The sequence below is a fragment of the Anolis sagrei genome, chromosome 3 (assembly GCF_037176765.1).
Source record: "Anolis sagrei isolate rAnoSag1 chromosome 3, rAnoSag1.mat, whole genome shotgun sequence".
NCBI lineage: Eukaryota > Metazoa > Chordata > Lepidosauria > Squamata > Dactyloidae > Anolis > Anolis sagrei.
In genome coordinates, this window is record NC_090023.1 from 252,035,552 (window position 1) to 252,057,717 (window position 22,166).

At 41.0% G+C, this 22,166-nt stretch overlaps 1 protein-coding gene across 1 annotated transcript; it reads left to right on the forward strand.

The window, feature by feature from the left end:
• The first annotated feature begins 1,136 nt into the window (after positions 1-1,136).
• Positions 1,137-22,166, forward strand: CLDN11 (claudin 11). The gene is made up of 3 exons (XM_060767533.2): positions 1,137-1,591; positions 10,683-10,847; positions 20,915-22,166. Exons 1-3 carry the CDS (start codon positions 1,369-1,371, stop codon positions 21,142-21,144), a joined length of 618 nt encoding a protein of 205 aa, XP_060623516.1. The 5' UTR covers positions 1,137-1,368; the 3' UTR covers positions 21,145-22,166.

Consider the following 22,166-nt stretch of genomic DNA (forward strand, 5'->3'; position numbering starts at 1 on the left):
CTAGTCTGAAGATGGTGCATGTTGAACCCTTAAAATTCTGGTGTAAATCCTGGTGTAGTCAACCATATTAGTGCTCTGTGAAGTTTGCCACATCATTTCCTCCTCTGAGTCACATTTTTGTAAAAATCCATGTGAAATTTGTGTATTGGGGTGTAGCTACAGGAAGGCAAAACGAGGGTAGTTCCTCCCATGTATAAGATTTCTGCACTCCAATGTTTCATCGGTCCTTGATTTGCAAACACTGTAGTAAATTAAAATGTCAGCTGAATATTAAAAACAACAATTTTATGCACAAAGTTGCCAGAAGAATACAACACAGAAAATATAATAATTCTAGGCATGAATGTTCAATGTCCCGTTCCCAGCAATGCTAGAAATTTGGGGGACGAGGAAAATTTCAATGGGAGGCAGGATTTTTATTTGAACCGGACAATGTCCTCATTTTGCTACTCATTTCAGTGGATATACCCCTATATGTAACATAGGGTACATCTACACTGAAAACGAATATAGTTTCACCCCATTTTAACTGCCATAGCTCAATGATTGGGAATCATGGGAGTGAAGGTTTGACAAGGTCTTGAGCCTTCTCTGCCAAATAGTGCTGGTGCCTCACCAGACTACAGACTCCCAATATTCCTTTGAATCGAGACTTAAAGTGGAGTCACTAAATTAATTCTACTGTGAGGTTGTACTCATAGTGTTCTCTATGCTTGCAATAACTATATTTTATGAATGGATCTGCTGTGCAGATGAGGGAGAATTTCCTTTCCATTCCGTTCTTCCTTTCCATTGGAAGAATTTGCCAACATTCGCAGCTTTCTTAAAATTTGGGATATAAAGAACTTACGGTTGTTTTTAAAAACTCAAATGAAAAAGAACAGTGAAACTGACAGATTTTACCATCTCTACTTACAAAAAGGTGTGCTCAAGGTTTAGCTCGTGACTACTACATCTTGGGATAAGGCCTTGCTGTATGACCGTGAAGAGACACAGCTTGCTTTTGCATTGTCTTATCTTCTTGTTGTTTGATGGAAGGGGGTATTGAAAAGAAGGAAAGAGAAAGAGAAGGAGGGAGGGAACAAATCTTGGCACATTTTGTGACACCTCCCCTCCATCTGTGTGGGACAGGGCTCCTCCCAGAGGCTGAATGAACTGGTGTGAGGCATCTCCGTACCAGTCAGCACATCAGTACGGCCAACTCCAACCCTCTTGGCTGCCAGCTCCAACACAGACTTTATCACTTGTTGCTGTTCACTCTCGAAGCTTGAACAATTCTTAGTTGCTCCTTCTCTTGCATACTCTCTCACACACACATTGCATCTTTTCCCCTTCACTTTACCTGGCTTTCCCTCTTGAGAGTGAAACATGGTTGCGGGCTTGCACATGACCGGATTTTTGGCTAGCTTTGTCGGCTGGATTGGCTTGATCGTAGCAACGGCCACCAATGACTGGGTGGTGACTTGCGGCTACACCATCCCCACTTGCCGAAAGATGGATGAGCTCGGATCCAAGGGACTGTGGGCAGACTGCGTCATGGCTACTGGGCTATACCACTGCAAGCCACTGGTGGACATCCTCATATTACCAGGTATGATGGGTTTCTGGAGTGGGTTTTTGTCCTGGTTTAGATCCAACAACTCCAAAGGGCTCCCCTGTACCCTGAGGGCAGATTTAAGTTGACAGCACAAGCTTTTATTATGGTTGGTAGTTTTTATAAACACAGAGTAGCAAGGCTCTGCCCCAATAAACTTATAGTTCTTGTGCTTCAAGAACTCTTAGTTGTACTTCAAGAACTGGGACAATAAGAGAGGGACTGTAGGAAAGGGCAAGGAGAGGGAGTAATGTAAGTGCAGTAAAATGCGTATTTAGTTACATGCATTTACAACTCCTATAAAATTGGATGCAAGATGCAGAGGTCAAGACAAAGAATATAGAAAAAGTGAATATTCCAGCTGCATTTGAACATTGGGGGAGACGGGGAGTACAGGGATAATTTTGTGGTAAGTCAGGAAACTGGCTCAAAACTATCTCCTAATTAATTTATACTTAAAATTGCCGGAGTTCAAATTTGCTTGGAAATTTATGTCTTTATTGGTGAAGCATTGCTCTTTAAATCTATTAAGTAAGCTTTGATGACTATTTTGGTGAAGGAATGCTGCTTAACTTAATCACAATGGGACAGAAAATGGTTTGGATTGAGATCTTAGTCTCTTACTTCCAATCTTGCAGTTCTGTCTGAAATGGACACAAGCTGGGATTCAGTTCCTCTGATAGCAGTGTGCTTAATATTTATTTGTTTGCTTGTTTACGGTATTTCTATCCCACCTTTTTTGAAACCGAAGGTGACTCAAGGCGGCTTACAACCAGGCAGCCATTCGATTGCCATTAACAATATACACTCAAAATATTTAAAACAAAGTTATAAAATTATAAAGACCATACAAAAAACTTTAAAAAACATATAAAAACCAATACATTTATTGATAATACCTTTACTGATATTCAAATAATATATTCCGCACTGGAATGTATCAAGTCTACAGCTACAGCATTTAATCGGGGCATGCAACTTTCACTTTTTTGAATTAGAATTGCCAATATCATCCAGCCCATATGATTTTACTGGCTCTGGGGATATGATGCTAGGTTTTTGGATGGACATTAGATAAGTGACCAAATCCTACCCCAACACCCTCACTCCAGCACCCACTCAGTCTCTCAGCCTCAGTTTACCACCTGTAAAATGGGATTAATATTGCCCTAGGAAGTTGGTCCTTGTGCATCCAGCTCAGTATAGGTTGCATTGAGTGGCTTCAGTGCTCCAATGTTTTCTGCTGGCATCATTCTCAGCCCTAGTTGGGAAGGTCAGAAACTGAACCGTGAACATTTGTGTGCAAAGCATGTACTCCACTGTTGAACCTATGGTTTTTACCCAAGAGGGGTCATCTATATCATTGTGGTGTTGTGAGAATAAAGATAAAAAGACTTACAAGTAGTATGTGGTAAAAACCTACATAAGCAGTAACATCTGAGCAGAGATGGAGAAAGTTACTTTTAACAGCAACAACTCCTAGCATATCTGGAGTCTCCAGGATTCCAAGAAGTAATTTTTCCAAACTCTTTGTTTGAGTTCTGCAATCCAACTTGCTTGAGAGTTTGAGTGGCATGGTTCCTAACAGCAGATACTTAGAACACAGTCTGAGAATACGTGTTTTAGGACTATTTTACACACACACACACACACACACACACAACCTTCATGTTTAGGTTATGCCTTAGAAATGTATTGCTGAACTTTATTATAACTCATTTTCTACACAAATTGTGTTTTTCTAATAAGTATAATTAAAATCCAGGAAAAAAGATAACAATTAGTGCTATTGTTTCTACTAACTATTGGGACCTACAACTAAATTTTGCAGTGTGAAGCACCTCTGATCAAGACTTTAGCTAGTTATGCCCTATTACTGGATATTCCATCCCATTCCCTTTTCAACCCATTTTTTAAATTTCCATCTCTAACAGCTGGTATTCTATGACCAGTAAGCACTCTGAGTCCTTATTGGAATGTTGTGTATAATGGTCTGACCATTGTACTACAACTTTGGAAACCAGGATCCAGTTCCCTGCTTGGCCATGGAAACCCACTGGACAACACTGGGAGAGTCACACACTCTCAGCTTCAGACATGATAGATCTGTACTAGGATCACCATGAGTCAGGAACTACTCAAAGGCACACAACATTCCTATAATTTTTCCTCTATGAATATTTTGTATTTCTGCACATATCTTCTTTCTTATATACAGGGGCATATTATTACAACATTTGCTCTGTTTATTAAAGTATTTGTATGCTGACATATAGTGTAAGATTTCTAGGCAGGATGCAGGCAAGATGCAATTTAAAATAGCTAAAGCATATAAAATAACGTAAGTTCGTGTACTTAACTCCCATGTGTGCAGTGATCCTTATAATATCTTTGCAAGGTTGGCCTATGGTGCTCTTCCCTTTATTGTATTGCACAAGCCAACAAAATCAAACTTTTTGTAATAATCAGAAATGAGAGTAACACAGTTTAAATAAATTTTTATGCTGATTTTAAGTATGTCTTTATTTTTCCCATCATGTCAACTTTCAAAAATATGACAGTGGTACATTACAGCAGACTATTGTAAAGTCTACACATTTCACATCGTATTTGTGTAACAAAAGCCAACAAGTATTTTTCATCAGATATAATTTTAGATCATTCTTATAGAGTTTTTTTTGTTCTAAATTCATATCTGTGTTCATTTTTTTTCTATCACATGTAGGTTTTCTGATGAAGCTAATTGAATAATTAATGCATTTATGCACTGATATCAATTGGCTTCTATTGATATCAGTATGCAAATGAATTAATCATTTGATTGGCCTCATTGCAAACACTACACGTGATAAAGAAAAAAATAAACACAGATCTGAATTCAGCGCAAAAAACTCTCTATAAGAATGACTTAAAATTATATCTGATGAAAAATACTTGTTGGCTTGCATTATTGCTTACTTAAGGTGCTTTGTATGTTCTTTCTTGACAAGAGAATTGATATGGACTTTGGAGCTAGGGGATATAATAGAAACTTTATAGTTAGTGGAAGGAATCTATTCCTTGTGTAGCAGGATTGATTCATGGAAGTGCCTACCACAAGGTGGTGGTGCTGTTCACTGCCTAAATGCCTTTAGAAGAGTATCAAAAAACTTAGAAGAAATTCATGGTAGAGATGTTGTATCAATGGCTTGCTACTAGTGAATAACTAGCAAATAACCACATTGAGTACGAAGTATCTGGGAGCTGCAGTTCAAGGCTGCATCCCATCTACACATTAATTAGAATTAATGCAGTTTAACACCAATGACTCAATGCTAAGGAATCATCAGAGTTGTAGATTTACGAGATCTTTACCTTTCTCTGCCAAAGAATGGTGATACCTCAACAAACTACAAATCCTAGGAGCATTGAGCCATGGCAATTAAAGTGGCGTCAAACTGCATTTGTTCTACAGTGTAGATGCATCCAAAAAGAGTTACTTACTGCAGCTTTGTTAATATGCAACCACTAGGTATAGATGTACAGTGCCACTGAATCCCAGGTATTGGTATGTAATAATAGCAGCACTTCCCCCAACATTTCACTGAGATATGTATGGCCAAAAAACAAACAAAAAACAAAACAAAAAAACCCCAGTGTGGTTAAGATTAGGCAAAAGTTGAGGAAAATGAGGAAAATCAGACATCAGGCCGTAGCAGTTTGCTTTTGCCTGAACCTACTGGGAAGTGCGAACTTTTGTTCCTTCTCTTCCTCCACAACTCATGGTGACCCTCACGCGAATCTGACAAGATTTTTTCAGAGTGGGATTTTTTCAGTGTGTTCCTTTAAGACAATGGTTCTCAACCTGTGGGTCCCCAGATGTTTTGGCCTTCCATTCCCAGAAATCTTAACAGCTGGAAAAACTGGCTAGGATTTTTGGGAGTTGTAGGCCAAAACACCTGGGGACCCACAGATTGAGAAGCACTAGTCTAAGGCTAGTTCAAGGTCTCCATGGTTCTCCAGAATCCTTAGTCCAACACTCACATCTATACACCATACACCATGCTGGCTCTTTCACTGCTGAGGTAATTGAGTGATAATGACTTTGACACTTTAAATGCTTTTGCATTAATAAATATTAGTCAAAGAGGAAAGTGCATAGATGAGTGTGAAACTGGGACATTTTAAAAACAGCTGGAAAAGTGGGACAACAGAGGATTAATTACTCTTGCCCTTCCTATCAGAACAGTCAGGGGGTAAGTTTGTGATGGCTTTACAAAATACTTCTTTCTGATTGAGCTGAAAAGTACTAGAAATGCTTTTAGCTTGACACAACCATCCTCGCAGAAATCTCTGTGTGGGTGTTATAGCCGTCTTAAAGGCCTACGCTTCAAATTTTACCACTATACCCCTAGTTGAATCAGCTTGAGAATTAACCACTGAGCGAAATGAGACGTGGATATTCCTAGCTTGACATTTTTATAAAGAGCATTATAGACTCACACTAGCTCTTAAGTTTGGACAGCTTAGATCCCTTATATGTGAGATGCATTGTGACTCATGAATTGCCAAAAAGGAGGAAATGCCCCATAAGGTATTAAGATGTATTTAAGCAAAGCATAGACACACATTTGTTAAAATTTAAAGAGAAATACATTTCACCTTAGGGGGCAAAACTATCACCAAGTGACCTATGGACCTGCTGTCCAGTTTTCCAGCGAAGGCCTACACACTTTTGCCACTCCCCAACTCAGTCAGACCCAATGAATCAATGAATAGTTGATTTATGAAGTTCTCATTGATCCAGTGGATCTATTCAAGTTGAGTTTAGTAACAGCATTGAGGCCTAGTTGTTATCTCACCATGGATTAGAAGATCAGGGTCAACCGCTGCCCTCCCTTTTTATGGTTCCCTGTCTTTGAACAGGACTTTGATCACATACCTCTTGAAGCAGAGAACCGTAAGTAGGACACATTGCCATTTTAGAATAATAGAATATTCTAGGTACATTTGTGCAGATTAGACAATCGCTGGATCAAGTCATAAGATACTACGAAGGCCATCTAGTCCAACTCCCTATCATATGGAAAGATACAACTACAACACTCCCAAATTATAACCATTCACAATCTGTCTAAATGTCTCCAAAGAAGAAGCACCCTTCATCTAATGAGGAAATGTATTTATTTATTTATTTATTTATTTATTATTTAGGGCTTTTATATCCCGTCCTTTCTCAACCTCCGCAGAGGGACTCAGGACAGCTAACAAAGTGGCACCCCATGGCGCCCACATCAAAACATAAATATGCAATTAACAGCAATGTAATAGTAACAACAATATAAAACAGTATAAACAGTATAAAACCGTATAAACAATATAAAAACAATATAAAAGCAGACAACAAATAGTCAGTGGTCACCGATTTAAATCATTATCAGTTCTAAATAAGTCAACACGTCAGTAGGTCAGCCTATTCTCCAAAGGCCTGATCTCATAGTCAGGATTTTACTTGTTTCCGGAAGGTCAAGAGGGATGCAACAGATCTAACTTCACTCAGGAGGGAATTCCATAGCCGGGGAGCCACTACAGAAAAGGCCCTGTCCCTTGTCCCCGCCAGACGCGATTGTGACAATGAGGGGACAATGAGCAGGGTCTCCTCAGATGATCTTAGTGCCCTAGGTGGATCGTAGCGGGAGATACATTTGGACAAGTAAACTGGGCCAGAACTGTTAAGGGCTTTATAGGCCAAAGCCAGTATATTCCACTGTTGAACAGCTCTTACCACCAAGAAGTTTAAGTAGAATCATTTTTTTAATTTGTATCCACTGGTTCATATCCTAGGAGAAAACAGGCTCACTCCAGCGACATGACATTAAAGATGGTTATCATACCGCAACTCAATTTTCTCTCAGATATACATAGCTATCCTTGTGTTTAAAACAGGATAGGAAATGTGTGGCTCTCAAAGCATTGTTGGATTACAATACCACCACCTCTCATCATTAGCTTTGCTGACCAGCGCTGATGGGAACTACAATCCAACAAAATATGGAGGGCTACACATGCCTTTGTGTTAGCTCCTATGTGTGTGCATACGAGCATCAGAATAGACTCACTGTCTCTTTTAGTTAAATTCAACACATTGTTTCTCACCCTGGCCAACCACAGGCATTTTCACACCACACAACCTTAGCTTTATGATTCCACTTTGATTGCCATGGCAGTGTCCTGTGGAATCCTGAGATGTGCAGTATGGGAGGAGTATGTTGAATTCTCAGCCACAGAACTCTAGTGCAGTCTAAACTACAAAGACTAGGATTCCATAGATGTTGCCATTACAGTTAAAGTGGAACTAAAGTGCTGCAGTTATGTAGTATGAAAGGACTCCAGATTCATGTGGGGGGCCTAAAGGCAGTAGTCTTCTCATGCTGTTTCTCCCCAATGTGGCAGCATATCTGAACCTAGACTTTTAGTCATCATGTCTAATACCCTCACTGCCTTCGATAAAATTGCATCCACTACGTTCCAGGTGACAGCAAGAACTTATTAGCAAAGATTCAGTCAGTCCAAATAATCTAAACCTCTGGCAGGAAGCAGCCAAGCCTTGAAGCTGCAAGGCTATTCAATGTTAATCAAGCTGATCAACTGCAGCATTCACACTTGCCTCAAACAGACAAAAGTTCTTTCTCCTACTCTGGACTTTCCACAGATTTATAAACCCTACTTGCCTTGTTTCTAACAAACCTCATAACTTTTGAGAATGCCTGTCATAGATGTGGGTGAAATATCAGGAGAGAATGCTTCTGGAACATGGTCATACAGCATGGAAAACTCATAGCAATCCAATCTAAACCTCTCATGAGAATGAGGAAAAATCACTTAAAAATCTTCTAATCACTTCCTGAATGTTCCCGTCATTGTCAATGTAAATAATTATGTTATGTAAATAATTGAGGGGACATTATTTTTTATCAGTGGGCACCTACTATTGATTTCACTGAAGCGTCAGGACAGAAAATGGGTTCATAGATGCATTTTTGTACTGCTTTTATCAGTGGTATTCTGCTTTCCTGGAAAGGTTCAAATATGTGTATCTGCCCCTCTTCTTTAGAACTGCTCCAAGGCCCCATGACCTTAATCTGGCATAGGCTGCCATTCCCAGCCCTGAGGGTCCTCCAGCCTTCAGATTTTGGGGAGCACAGGTGACTGCAAAGGGAGAATTGGACCATCAGTGTTCCACCAGGGAAAAACACCCACTGGACTACAGGGAGGGGGTAGATTTTCTGTCCACACTTCCAAGGCACGTGTGACCTTCTCACAACAAGACTTACCCTCAACTTTGCCCAGGCCCCATCACATCCTTTCAACTGTCATGTAATTTTTTTGGTAGTAGCAAAAATCACCCCAAAATGTGGAATGGTTGCTCCCGGAGCCATTCCAGGTCAACTGTTTTCATTCAGAATCCCTCCCTATTCGCAAATTCACAATAAACATTTAAATGTAATCAGGAACTGACTCCAGGTCACTTCCAGGTTGGATTTGGTGATGGGTTTAGAGTATTGTGGCCTGAAGGTGTATGTGAAAAATCATACTCTCCAGTGGACTTGATTAAAGGGACAGCCCGAATTCTATTTTTTTCAGCTATTTTCACAAAGTCCCAGTTTCTTTTTCTAACTTCCATTTCTGTCTTTGTTCCCAGTTTACTCCCAGTTGTTGCAAACTGAATTCAAAGTGAAAAAATAAAGTTGTTTTTACATCATTAATTCAGCTGAGGAAGAGGAAAGGGGAGGCAGAGTCTTATCCTTCCCTGTAGTCTCAGGCAAAAGCAAACTATGGCAGTCTCTGCTGCCTTGTGTATTCTTCTTCGCTGATACTTTTTGTCCTTTTGACCAGTTTCATATGCCCGGATTGTAATTTGTTAAGGGTTGGAGAGTATGAAAATTGGCCTCTAGGCCCATCAAAGTTGCCTACAGTTGAATGATGGGTAACAATGGCGGTTTTCAAAAAGCTATTCTGATACTATGTATTGTGCATTTATATCTCAGAATCCTGTATAAAAGGAAAGTTGGGATGTAAGTACAGAGTCTCACTTTTTAAAAACTTCAAACATGTGTCTAAGATAGTTTCCATCAAAGTTTTACAATGTGTTGTCACAATGTATTAAAATGGAGCTATTTGGAAAAAATGTACAGACTGAAAATAATATAATCCTCACAATCGTCCTATGAGGTATGTCACCTACAGACTCAACCTTTGGACTGACTGGGGGTTCAAACCCAGACCTCTTTCCTTTGAATCCAACATTGTAACCTCTACACTACACTGGGCCTTTCATTTCTATTCATAGGGCCATTCCATTGTTTCAACAATAGACACCCAGTGCCTAGAACTAGCGAGGTGCTGCCAACCAACTACGAACAACAACAGCAACAACAAATGTCCTAGCTGGTGCTGTTGCTTTCCAGCCGGTTGCCAGAATGACAAGGGAGCAAGATTATTGTGTTTGAAAAATGTACCCCATAGATGAACAGACAGCTTTTGTGATGGGTTCTGTCTCCCCATCAGTGGCAGCTGGTAGGTCCCAGGCCAATATGGCAGTGAATCCGCTCTGTGTTCTATTGTAAATCCCAGAGGATCTGTCCAAAGTGCTGAAATTATTTGTGGATAAGATTCACTTCCCCAAATAGTTTTTTCCCTGGAAAACCAAAGCAGACTCACTACCCCACTGATGTGAAGGCCACAACCTTTATTGCACCCAAAATGCATAGGTATCGCCCTGGAAGTGGGGCGGCCCCATCATAGTTGTTAGTAGCAGTGATATCTAGCATATCTATCTTTAGGGGAAATATACCACTGTATTCCAGTGACTGTAGCATTTGGATCCTTACTTATCTCCAACAGAATTCATCCAGTGTTACCTTTGCCTATCATAAGAACATCTCCATCAACTCATCACCTTTAAGATGGATGAGGCTACAATGCTCATCATCCCCAGCCACCAGAACTCATGGGATCTCACTGGCTGGGGGTTATGAATGCCTAGCCCATCAGTAGGATGCCAAGTTGAGGGAGGTTGCATTATTCCTAATTGTCCCCCTTTTTACAGGATATGTCCAGGCATGCCGGGCCCTGATGATTGCAGCTGCTGTTTTGGGACTTCCAGCTGTTTTACTTCTGGTGACAGTTCTGCCTTGCATTCGGATTGGCCATGAACCTGGAGTGGCCAAATACCGGAGGTCTCAACTGGGAGGAATCCTGCTGATCCTCGTGGGTAAGATACATACCCTCTTGACCCAATTATTTGCCTCTGATGTCAATTTAAGCAAGGTGTGCCCTAAAGTTATTGTTGGGTTGCAACTCTCAGTAGCCCTTGCCAACAGAGTCAGTGGTGAAGAATACTTGTAGCTGCAGTCCAACTACATCCAGAATTGGGCATTCCTCCCAGTTGCCCTAGCTAACAGTGAATACTGAAAAATGCTGGAAGCTGCACTTCAACAACTTCTGGAGGGCCAGATAATTCCTATTATTTACAATAATTGTAATAATCATTATAATAATAATTCTTACCGGCCTCTTCTTATCATCACTAAAAATGCACAATCATCTGAAAATATTCTATAAAATATACATATCCAAACATATTTATCCAAAATACATATTAAAATACAGAGAACAAAGATTAAACATAAGGCACAAGTTTAAAATTCTTGATTAAAACTGGCTGGGTAGGCCTGCCAGAAGAAAAAGGTCTTCAAATGTGTTTTAAATTCCGATGCTAAGTGAATAGCATCCCAGGTTTTCAACAACAACAACCACCACCACCACCACCAACACTGGAATAAGCAATGGTCACCCTAATGGTATTGGGAAGAAAAGAGTCTTCTGTGAGGAATTGCCCACTGAAAATGGGGTTGAAGCTACTTTCTCAGCATTGTATTTTTTTAAAATAGGAAAGTCAGCTATAGTGAGGAATTCTTTCCCAGTCTGGTACCATCCAGTTTTAAATGACAGATCCCACTAACTCCACCCAGCCAGACCAATAGTCATGTGATGATGAGAGCCCTCATTCAGTTTGTCTGCAGAGCACCCAGTTAGGGTCCGTCTGTATGTACTTTCAAATTGCTGTCAACTTCTGATGGCCCATTAATTTCATAGGGTTTTCTTAGGCAAGGAAATACTCAGAAGAGGTTTGCCAGTTCTTTCCTCTGAAATATAGCCTATTCATTTGTGGTCTCCCATCCAAGTACTAACCACAGCCGACCCTGCTTAGTTCAGATTAGATGGGATTTGCTGCTGCCCTTCTGGTCTTTAGTTAGGGTAGGCTGTGCCAGGAAAGGGGAGATTATCACCAGCTTTCCCCAACTGGACAGTCTTCAGATAGGCTGGACAACAAATCCCATCATCCTCCAGCCAGCATGGCCATGCGGAAGACACCAAGGTTGTGGACGTCTGCTTTGCAATGGAGATTGGTCTTGCCCAATATGGATAGTGGCTACTGTTTCACAGCTGGTGCACAGCTGTGGACCTTGTTGATGTGAAAATGTGGCGAGAGAGTCATGTCCCTGTGTGCCCTCCTCTTCCTCTCAGTTGTGGGTGGTGTGGGTGGGTGGTACCCTCCTATGGATCTGGAGCAATTCCCAGTTCAGTGTCTTTTCTTCCCGAATGGAGCAGAAGACCCAGTCAGTATCAGCCTGATAACAATGAGAGTTACAGTCTTCTTAACTGGCACCTGCATATTCTTGAGGCCTCCTCATCTGGCCACACAACAGGCCTCGGTGTCTTGTTTTCACCCATTTGTTTAGCTGAGGGGGAGGCGGGGGATGGCCGAGAGCAGACTGGCTTCTTTGTGCTGCTCGGCCCCGGGGTCAGCTCTCTCCCAGTGTTAGCCAGCAATGACATCATGCTTTATTGTAGTGGACACTAAGCACAGCGGTGGCAGAGACGTGTCCAGCTGCAGCAGAGAGACTCCGGACTGTCTGCCACTTGCACACAAAATGCAGGCAGAAAAGCCACTGCTGATAGCAATGGAGGCACCAGACAAAAATGGCAGTCTCTTTTCTCACTATATTTTGCAGAAAGGAACTTCAGAATGAAGCAAATCTTGGGAAGTTCCTTTTAAAATATATAGTTTATAGTTCTCCACATTTGCAGATTAAACTTTTGCAGATTTTATTTTTCATGGATTTGATTAATATTCTCTCTTGATGAGTCACAATGCTGGAAGACCTGGAGATTTCCAGAGAGAAGAAGGCATTTGTAGGCTCTCCACTGGTGAGATTTTAAAAGGATTTTGGGGATAGTTTTCAGCAATTCCTTCCTTGTTTGGACGAACAGCCTCGTCACACCAGAGCATAGATCCACTTTAAGGATCTCCTCACTCTGCCCTTTTGTGTTGTTGTTTTGCCGGCAGTCTTGCAGGCTGTGTTGTTTTGCGGGCTGTGTTGTTTTGCCGGCAGTCACCAGCAAAAGGGAAGGTGTGCGGGGTGGCTCGTGGTGCCCAGCGTGCCCTCCCTTTTTCTCCCATCAGATGGGAGAAAGGGCAGCAATGTGCATTACCCTGCCACCCTTTCCCCCATCATACGGGGGGAAAAGGGAGGAAAGTGTGAGTTGCTCTATCAGAGCTACCCAAAACACACTTTCCTCCCTGTGGTGGTGGAGGAAGCACCTTCTGGCATTTCCCCTCTACTTTGGGAGGAATGTGAGCAGGGCCTGCTGTGAGTTGTTTGATGGTGCTCGGCAGGCCCTATCCAAGCCACGAATATGAGTGTCAAAACGTGGCTATTTTGCCCCATGTGAAGAAGTGCTTTATCCAATTTCTGGCTCCTGCAGAATTCTGGGGTTTGTAGTTTAGTGAGGCCTAAGACCTACCAGGCTGAGCGGCTTAAAGACCCCTCCTTAAACTACAAGCTCCAGAATTCTGCAGGAGCCAGAAACTGGATTTAAAGTGTATCTATGCTCTAGTGTGATGAGATCCTTAAGCACTGAGTGGATTCATCCAATAAAGCTACAGTAGAGTCTCGCTTATCCAACCTTTGCTCATCCAATATTCCTTATTATCTAATGCAGATTGCTTCCCACCCGGATTAACAGCTGTTTCAATACATTGCGATGTTTTGAAAAATTGCTAGATTCATAAATACTGTAAATACTACATAACATTACAGTGTATTGAACTGCTTTTTTGTTGTTTTGTTTTAAAACATAATGCTTTGGTGCTTAATTTCTAAAATCATAACGTACTTTAATGTTTAATAGGCTTTTCCTTAATCCCTCCTTACTATCAAACATTTTCACTTATTCAACGTTCTGTTGACCCGTTTATCTTGGATAATTGAGAGTCTACTGTATTCAGAAAGCCTCTCCTGCCACACACACTTCCAAAGAACCGTGGATTGACACCAGAATTGCTCCCTGCTGCCGTCCCAATGTGGTTACACATCTGGGAGAAAAGTAGCAGATGTAACCCTTCAGATTACCAACATAACTACTCTATAAAGATTTATGCTGTGCCAGATAAGCGAAGTGAGAACTCGAGAGGGCTCCTTTAGTGGTTTTATAAAGTTCAGCAGAAATTGCTTGCTACCTAGTAAAATTATATGCAGATCATGCTGCCATCCCCTCTTCTGTCCCACTTAAAAGTTTTGTAGTTTTCAGTCCTAACCAACATCTAGTAGGACATTGGCCATTGTCAAGAGTATACAAGGGACAGATGGAGCTGCATCTTCAGCAATATTGATAAGTAATACAAGAATGATGCCTCATATCCTGTCTCAATTTTTGTCCAGCATTGTCTACTCTGCCAGAAATGTCCAAGTCTCAGGCAGAGTTCATCTGCATCTTATTCAATTTAGCTACAGATGCTGAAAGACTGAACCTCTAGAAAATATGCCGTCTAAGATATGGAGCTATAATAATTTCTTCCTTTCGCTGCTCAAAATAATCACCTTTTCGAACCACAACTCTCGGCATGCTCCTGCGTGGTCCTAATAGTTTTGGGGTTTTTTTAAACCCAGGTTTTTCAGCTTTTGCTCCCATGCAAGCACTGTGTTTTCCATGGAGACCAGTATATCCTTTTGTATCTGACACCATTGCTTTCAGGTTGTGAAACAGTGAATTCTCTTTCACACTTTAAAAACACTTTTGCAACTGATGATGATTTGTTTTCAGATTCTGTCTTCCCGTGAAACATATACATCAACTATATTGAATAGCTGGGAACTGTTTCTGCATAATTGACTTGGAAATATGTGTTTCCCTCCTTTGACAGGGGGGGAATCTGGTATTTTGATAACCCACAATAAATCAGTCAGTGGGAGTAATTTTGCTATCATGCTGAGAGTGATTCTGTCTCATCGTTTGCCCTTTGCATTCAACCTGAAACTGTTAGAAGGTGGACTTGCTTTTTGAAGTATTTTCTATTTGTAATTGTGCAAACAAGCCAAGCCAAGCAATACTTCTAAGGGAATACCTTGGAGGATATTCTTCGTTTTACAGCTTAAAAGGTGGCCTGTAGAGTGAATATAGCCCCCTCTAAGGCAAACAAGTATTTCTGTTTATTTTAAAGGCTTAATTGTGATTTACTCTAATATTTTGGAGGGCAATGCTGTTTAGGGTGCCATGAAAAATTTGTAGTGTTGCATAAGGATGTGTGGCATGCTGCAGGCTTGGAAGAAGCAAGAATGGGTCAACATTGTCCATTCCAGCAAGACCTTTGTATTTTATTTAATAGAAGGTCTTCTGGTAACAAGACCCAGCATGGATTACAATTGTGGGCACCAGGATTTGATGCTTACTTGGCCATGGAAACCTAATGAGTAACCTTGGGCAAATCACACACTTTTCTTCCCAGAAAACCCCATGATAGGGTTAAGGTGGCCATAAGTCGGAGATGACTTGAAGGCACACAATAAAACACCTTCTCTTCACTCTTAACTTTTAGAAAAATATTATAACAATAGAAGGTTTACAGGGTCATTAGCATTCTCTGCAAAAGAGTGCTGGTGCCTTGCCAACTTACAAAAATTCTATACCATTGAGCCATTGTAGTTTAATGGTGATAAATTGCATTCATTCTACAGTGTAGATGCACTCTGGGAATTGGGTAGCCATGAGGGAACTATGCAAGATCCTGAAGTGTCAAGATATATCACTGAATATAAAAGTTATCATTGCCCATACAAATTATATTCCCAAATTCTATGTATGGATGTGAATGCTAGACAGTGAAGAAAATTGATAGGAAGAAATTCAATTCATGCTGGAGAAGAGTCCTACAGATACCATAAATTCCTAAAAAGACAAATAAATGTGTCCTGGAGCAAATCCAACCTTAACTCTCTTTAGAAGCTAAGATGATTAAATGTAGACTGGCATATTTTGGACAAATCGTGAGACGATAGTAGAAAAGACAAAAATGCTTGGTAAAGTAAAAGGCAGTACAAAAAGAGGAAAACCCCATTACAAATGAAGACTCAATCAAGGAAACCACGCCCCTGAGTCTGCTAGGCTTCACCAGAGCAATTGAGGATAGTGGGACTTGGAGATCTCATCATAAGTTGAAGTCAACGTGATGGTAGTTAACAACAAATCCAAGCTAAATCATCACAGTAGAAGCATAACCACTGTCATGGATACAGGTCATTGTTCAGAAGTATTCAAAGAGATAGCTGTGTTAGGATGAAGAATTTTGCAAGGTATTTGGCATTCTCTGTCAAAGAGTCCTGGTGCCTCAGTAAACTACAACTCCCAGAATAGCATAGCATCGAGCCATTGCAGTTCAAGTGGTGTAAAGCCTACAGTGTAGATACACCATTTTTCTGTTATAGCATGCAATGAAATAAAGGAATCCAGCCGCAGACTTGATCTCAACGATGGAAAAGAAACATCTGGCACAGGCTTTCATGGACTACAGGCCACTTCACAAGCCTGTGATGAAGTATCACAAAACCTTATGCTAGGAATTCATTCATTGTCTCAATTAGTCTAAACGTGCTCTTTGGATCATTTATCTAATTTGCTGGGTGAAAACTCTACAGGGAACAGTGAATGGCTCAGGAAAAAAATGAGTCTTACATATTGACAGATGATGTTGCATACCATTGTCCTTCATTGTCATCCGAAAAAGAGGATATTTACTTAAACTCTGTTATCTAGATATGATAAATGACTGGAAGGGAGAATTGCCATTTGGCACACTAGCCCTGGCACTGCTGTCTACTCATTATCAGACTTTGTGTAAAATACTGTATGTACAGTAGGGTTGTGCATTTGGGGTGAACCCTGATGTGCTTTGTGTCCCAGCTATCAGTGGGCACCCAATCCCTTTTTTGGGAGCCTCTCTCAAAATTGGGGGGGGGGGGATATCTGTTTTGGCTCTCCGATGCCAAAAGATCTGTTTTCTATCGGCCTGCTATGGGGGGGGGGGGGGGGAGCTTCCTACCCAGACTCTCCTTCATGGCACACATTTTAAGGAGCTTCTTTTTACCTGCTGTTTCAACTCTAGAGAAGACACTTGGCTGCAGGCAGGTACGGGTGCTCCTGCATTCCACAAACACACTCTCCTTGGAAAGAGAATGTGTGTTTGTGGTGTGCTTGGCTGCAGGCCCTAACAGGTGTCAGTTTTCTGGGTCTGCAGACCACACACACACACTCTCTTTCCAACAAGGGTGCACGTGTGGTGTGCAGGATTGCCCACACCTGCTAGGTCCTGCAGCTGAGCACCTCTTACTTTGTGATGCCAAAAAAGCAGGCCAGAAACCAGGACCTACTCCTGTCTGCTTTTGTGTCGAGCTGATTTCCATAGTAGGAGGGGCCTTCCTATTCTGTGCTCCCAAAGACATGAAAGACACAAAAGAAGCAAAGAAAACAGGAGAAACGAATTCCGTGTACAACTCTAATGTACAGCCTCCATAAGCATGCCTGAATATGCATAGGCTTTTGCAATGTGAAACAAGACTTAGGAAAATGGAGAAACCAAGAATATAAGTCCATTTGGAGGTATGTGATGTGTGCATATGCTTCATTCATATCAACCCCATCCCACAAAAATCAACAACATGAAAATGAAAAACCTGAAAGAGCTGAAAATCTGAACAGAAACCCCCCAGTCACTGCAAAATGTTGTCACAAAGCTCCATGTGTTGTGCTCTTATTCAATATTCCTTTCCGCTATTCTGCCCAGCAGATAGCGGAAAGGATAGCTTATGTCCTGTATCTTAATGGAGGACACACAAAATACCTGAATTAAGCATCCTCCACTTGCTTTTCTCTTACACAACCCAATCTCTCATTGTAAAATGTATAGCCATTCTGTGTTGCATTCTCTCCGTGGCCGGAGGCTCCATATAGTGTTTATTGCTTTTAAGCCATGCATTTCATCCCTGTTTCCTTTGCCTTGTGTTTTCCTTCCTCTTGCAACCACAGCACTTTGACACTGCCTTAAGACATCTTTCACTGTGGTCTCTGGAAGAACATTGTTGGTCCTACCGAGGTTTTGTTATTCTTTGATTGATCCCCAAATATCTCTGGAGACTGAATCCTGCGCAGTTCTGCCCTGCAGGAAATAAAATATTGGCCAATTTGATGGTTCTCAGATGTGGAGACGTTTTCATTCCTTTGTCTTCCTTTCTTTTTTAGGAAAATCAGTTTGTAGGGTTTTATCTTTCCAGAACCTTGTTGCCTTTGATACCTGTGGATTTATTGAGATGTGAACGTAATTGAATTTCTGTTTGCAAGCCAAGGGGGACTTTATTTTAAGAGAGAGTTTTGTGAATTGTTACATGAGAGATGTGTCAGTTGTAGAACATTGTGCACAACTGAGATTAGCCTTTTCAGAAATAATGGCAAAAGCTAAAAGCATATTCATGGACAGTGTTGTTACCAGAAAAAAAGACAGTGAGATGAGTTCAGAAGGTACAAAGTATATTTCAATTTGGAATCGGCTGCCTGAAGTCTAGAGCTATAAAATGTTAATTTTTTGGATTACAATGCCCATAATTACAGTCAGCATAACTATGATGGTTTGAGGATTCTGGGAGCTGTAGCACCACCAAGTAGCACTTAGAAGCTCAGCAGAATAGATTGCTCAAAGATAACAAAGAGCCCTTCCATACAGTCATATAACCCAGAATATCAAGGCAGAAAATCCCACAATACCTGCTTTGCACTGGGTTATCTGAGTCCTCACTGCCATATATTCCAGTTCAAAGCAGATAATGTGGGATTTTATTTAGCTGTGTGGAAGGGCCCTAAGACATAGGGATTAGTAGTTTCATAAAGCACCATCATTCTTTGGCATTGGCGTTTAAAGACCTTGTAAAACCACACCTCCCATGACAGTTAAAGTGATTATTTTTTGTTGGAGTAGCTTTCCCAACTAAGTTTGTTTAGGATTTCAAGCTTATGTTACTTTCCAGTTAAGAGTCTGTTGTAGCTTTCATACAACTTTCATACAAAGGGTCCTTTCCAGCAAAGTTACTCATAGAAGCCCAACAGTAGGGAGATTTTGTCTGAATGGGGACACAATTCTAAGTATCACTATGGGAAAAGGACATAGAAAGATTAATAATGTTATGAATGACCTGCAAAGATTGGAAATAGGACAATTTTTATTCTTCCCATGGTTTCCTTTGGTGAGCTGACCAACAAGCATTGAGGACTAAGGAGGTTCACAAATAATTATCAGTTAAGATAATGAGCCAGAACCAGCACTCCTTCTCTCCAGTTCAATTCATCAGCTTCTAGCTTCCGACTTCCATGGATTCACAAACTTTGAATGTTAAGTTGCAGGAAAAAGAAATAAGAGAGCAACTACCTTGGTGACGTCTCCTTCACTACAGATTTTAAAGAGTGAATCTACTTTATATTTTAGTGAAGACTTTAAAAGCCCTATTAAAAGAACTGAACTCCTTTGGGGATAGGGTCTAGCAGCTTGGATGTATGTGCATTCAAGTTTGCTTGTTGACTTATGGTGACACTATTAATTTAATAGGCGTTTCTTAGTCAAATAATACTTAGAGGTGGTTTTGCTATTTGCTTCCTCTGCAGCAGCTGGCATTCTTTGGTGGTCTCCCTATCTAGTTCCTTGCTTAGCTTGCAAGATCATACAGGATCTGGTGCCTTTAGGGTATTAAGGTTCTCTTTTAAAGTTCAATTCCCAGAGCGGATTTAACTTTGTACTCTCTCTCTCTCTCTCACACACACACACCTATGGACACCAATTTTAATAGGGGATGATCCTAATAATGTAAGCCCCACCACCACTACCAACTACAACCATCCTATTTATTTATTTATTTATTTATTTATTTATCTATCACATTTGTATACTGCCTTTCTCAGCTCGGATGTAACTCGGGGTGGTTCACAGGTGGCAACAATTTGATGCAAATAACAATTATAAGCAAATAAAACAATCATAAAATACTGTTAAAAACATTTAGCAAAAAAAATATATAAAGATATAAAAAAACATACAAAGCCATAAAAACTTTTTCGTGAGCGTCTCCTTGTCAAAGTCATTATTCAATTGCATCGTCAATTATGCTGCATTTGTGAAGGCCTTCTCAAAAAGCCAGGTTTTCACCTTTCTTTGAAAAGTCAGAAGGGAGGGAGCTGATCTTATATCCCTAGGCAGGGCATTCCACAGTCAAGGGGCCACCACTGCGAAGGCCCTGTCTCTTATCCCTGCCAAACGCATCTGCGAAGAAGGCAGAACCAAGAGCAGGGCCTCCCCAGAAGATCTTAATGTCTTGGATGGTTCATAAGGAGAGATACGTTCGGATAGGTAAGCTGGGCCAAAACCATTTAGGGCTTTATACGCTAAAGCCAGGACTTTGAATTGTGCCCAGAAACAAACTGGCAACCAGTGGATTTGGCGCAACAGAGGAGTTGTGTGCTCTCTGGGTGCCCCTCCTGTTAGCAACCTGTCTGCCACCCGTTGGACCATTTGCAGCTTCCGGTCTTCAAAGGCAACCCCACGTAGAGCACCTTGCAGTACTCTATATGGGGTAGACAATGTTGAGGTGGACTTGAAGGTCAGTAACATCTGCAGAGGTTCCCCAGCCTTCACATATACTGTATGACAAAACATCAAGTGGTGTGTGCAGTTGGGAAAACTGCTTTGTACTTCTCATTAGAGAATTAACTATATTCAGATCATGTTGGTACACCCCAATAAGAATGTTAAGAAAGCTACATAGCATCCATGTCACAAATTTTGTCTATAGATGCTCCCTTCTGTGTTGGCTTTTATGATGTCCAAATTCGGGAATGGACATTAATATGGAATTCTGTGCCGCCTGTCCAACAATGACCTTTTGCAAAATCGTGTTTCCTCAGGTCTGTGTGGCATTGTAGCTACAATTTGGTTCCCAGTGAGCGCTCACCGCGAAACCACGATCATGAGCTTTGGATACTCCCTGTACACAGGATGGATCGGAGCTGCCCTCGCACTCCTTGGTGGCTGCATCATCGTTTGCTGCTCAGGAGACGCTCAGTCGTTTGGTGAGAACCGGTACTATGCCTCAGGATCCAGCTCGCCCACCCATGCGAAAAGCGCCCACGTATAAAGGATCCGGAGACTTCCTTACATATTCATAAAATGTTTTTGAAACGGGTGGAGGGGGGAATTGTGGGGGTGGGTGGTGGGGGTGGTCTTGCATTGGCTTGTATCTTCGCACACAAGTTGGGCACATGCCTTGCAGAAGATTTAAAGAAACAGATCACGGTTTTTAAAAAGAATAAATGTCACATGTTTGCCTTAATAGAAGCCTGTAACATAAATAAATTGGGCCCATTCTTCACTCAATACTCATAATAATATTGAAACATTAAGCCCAGTTCCTCTCTTTCCCTTCTCTTCCCTTCCCCATTCACTCTGTCTTTGTCTCTTTCATTCTCCTTCCCTCTCTTCTCTATCTTTCTCTGTCCCGTGTTTCATCCTCTTCTTCTATGTCTCTTTCTTCCACTATCTGCCCCTTTCCTTTCCTTTCCTTTCCTTTCCTTTCCTTTCCTTTCCTTTCCTTTCCTTTCCTTTCCTTTTTGTAAGTTCTCATCTCCCTCATCACATCAAGGCCATCTTTTTGGCAAAGTTACAAAGACAGGGAAAGGAAGATGCTGTACTTTTCTGTCTGCACAAATGTTTTCTTTTCCATGAAATTAAGGGGTATCTTTTTTTTCTTTGTTTGCAAAAAGGCAAGAACAAAAACTGTAAGGAACTTGATCATTTTAGTAACAGTATTTTTTTGTTTAAATGCATCAGTATGAAGGAGACAAAGCCAAGAGTTTCTAATTACAAGATAAATAACAGAACACTTGTACATAGCCTTCAGTACATGCGTGGGGGCCAATTCCCACAACTCGCCCTCTCTGTTTTGTTTTGTACAGTTTTTGTTGCGCTAAATGTACTTTGATTTCCCTTTTCTTTCCCCCTGCGTTCTGATTAATTTGTAATCTGACATGCACTATTGATGTGGAACTTTATCTAATCGGATGCCAATTCAGTAAGATCCAATGAGTACTGATGATGCTTTTCATCTTTAAAAGAAATACTGTACAATATAGAGAAATAAAGGTTGAAATTACTAGTTTA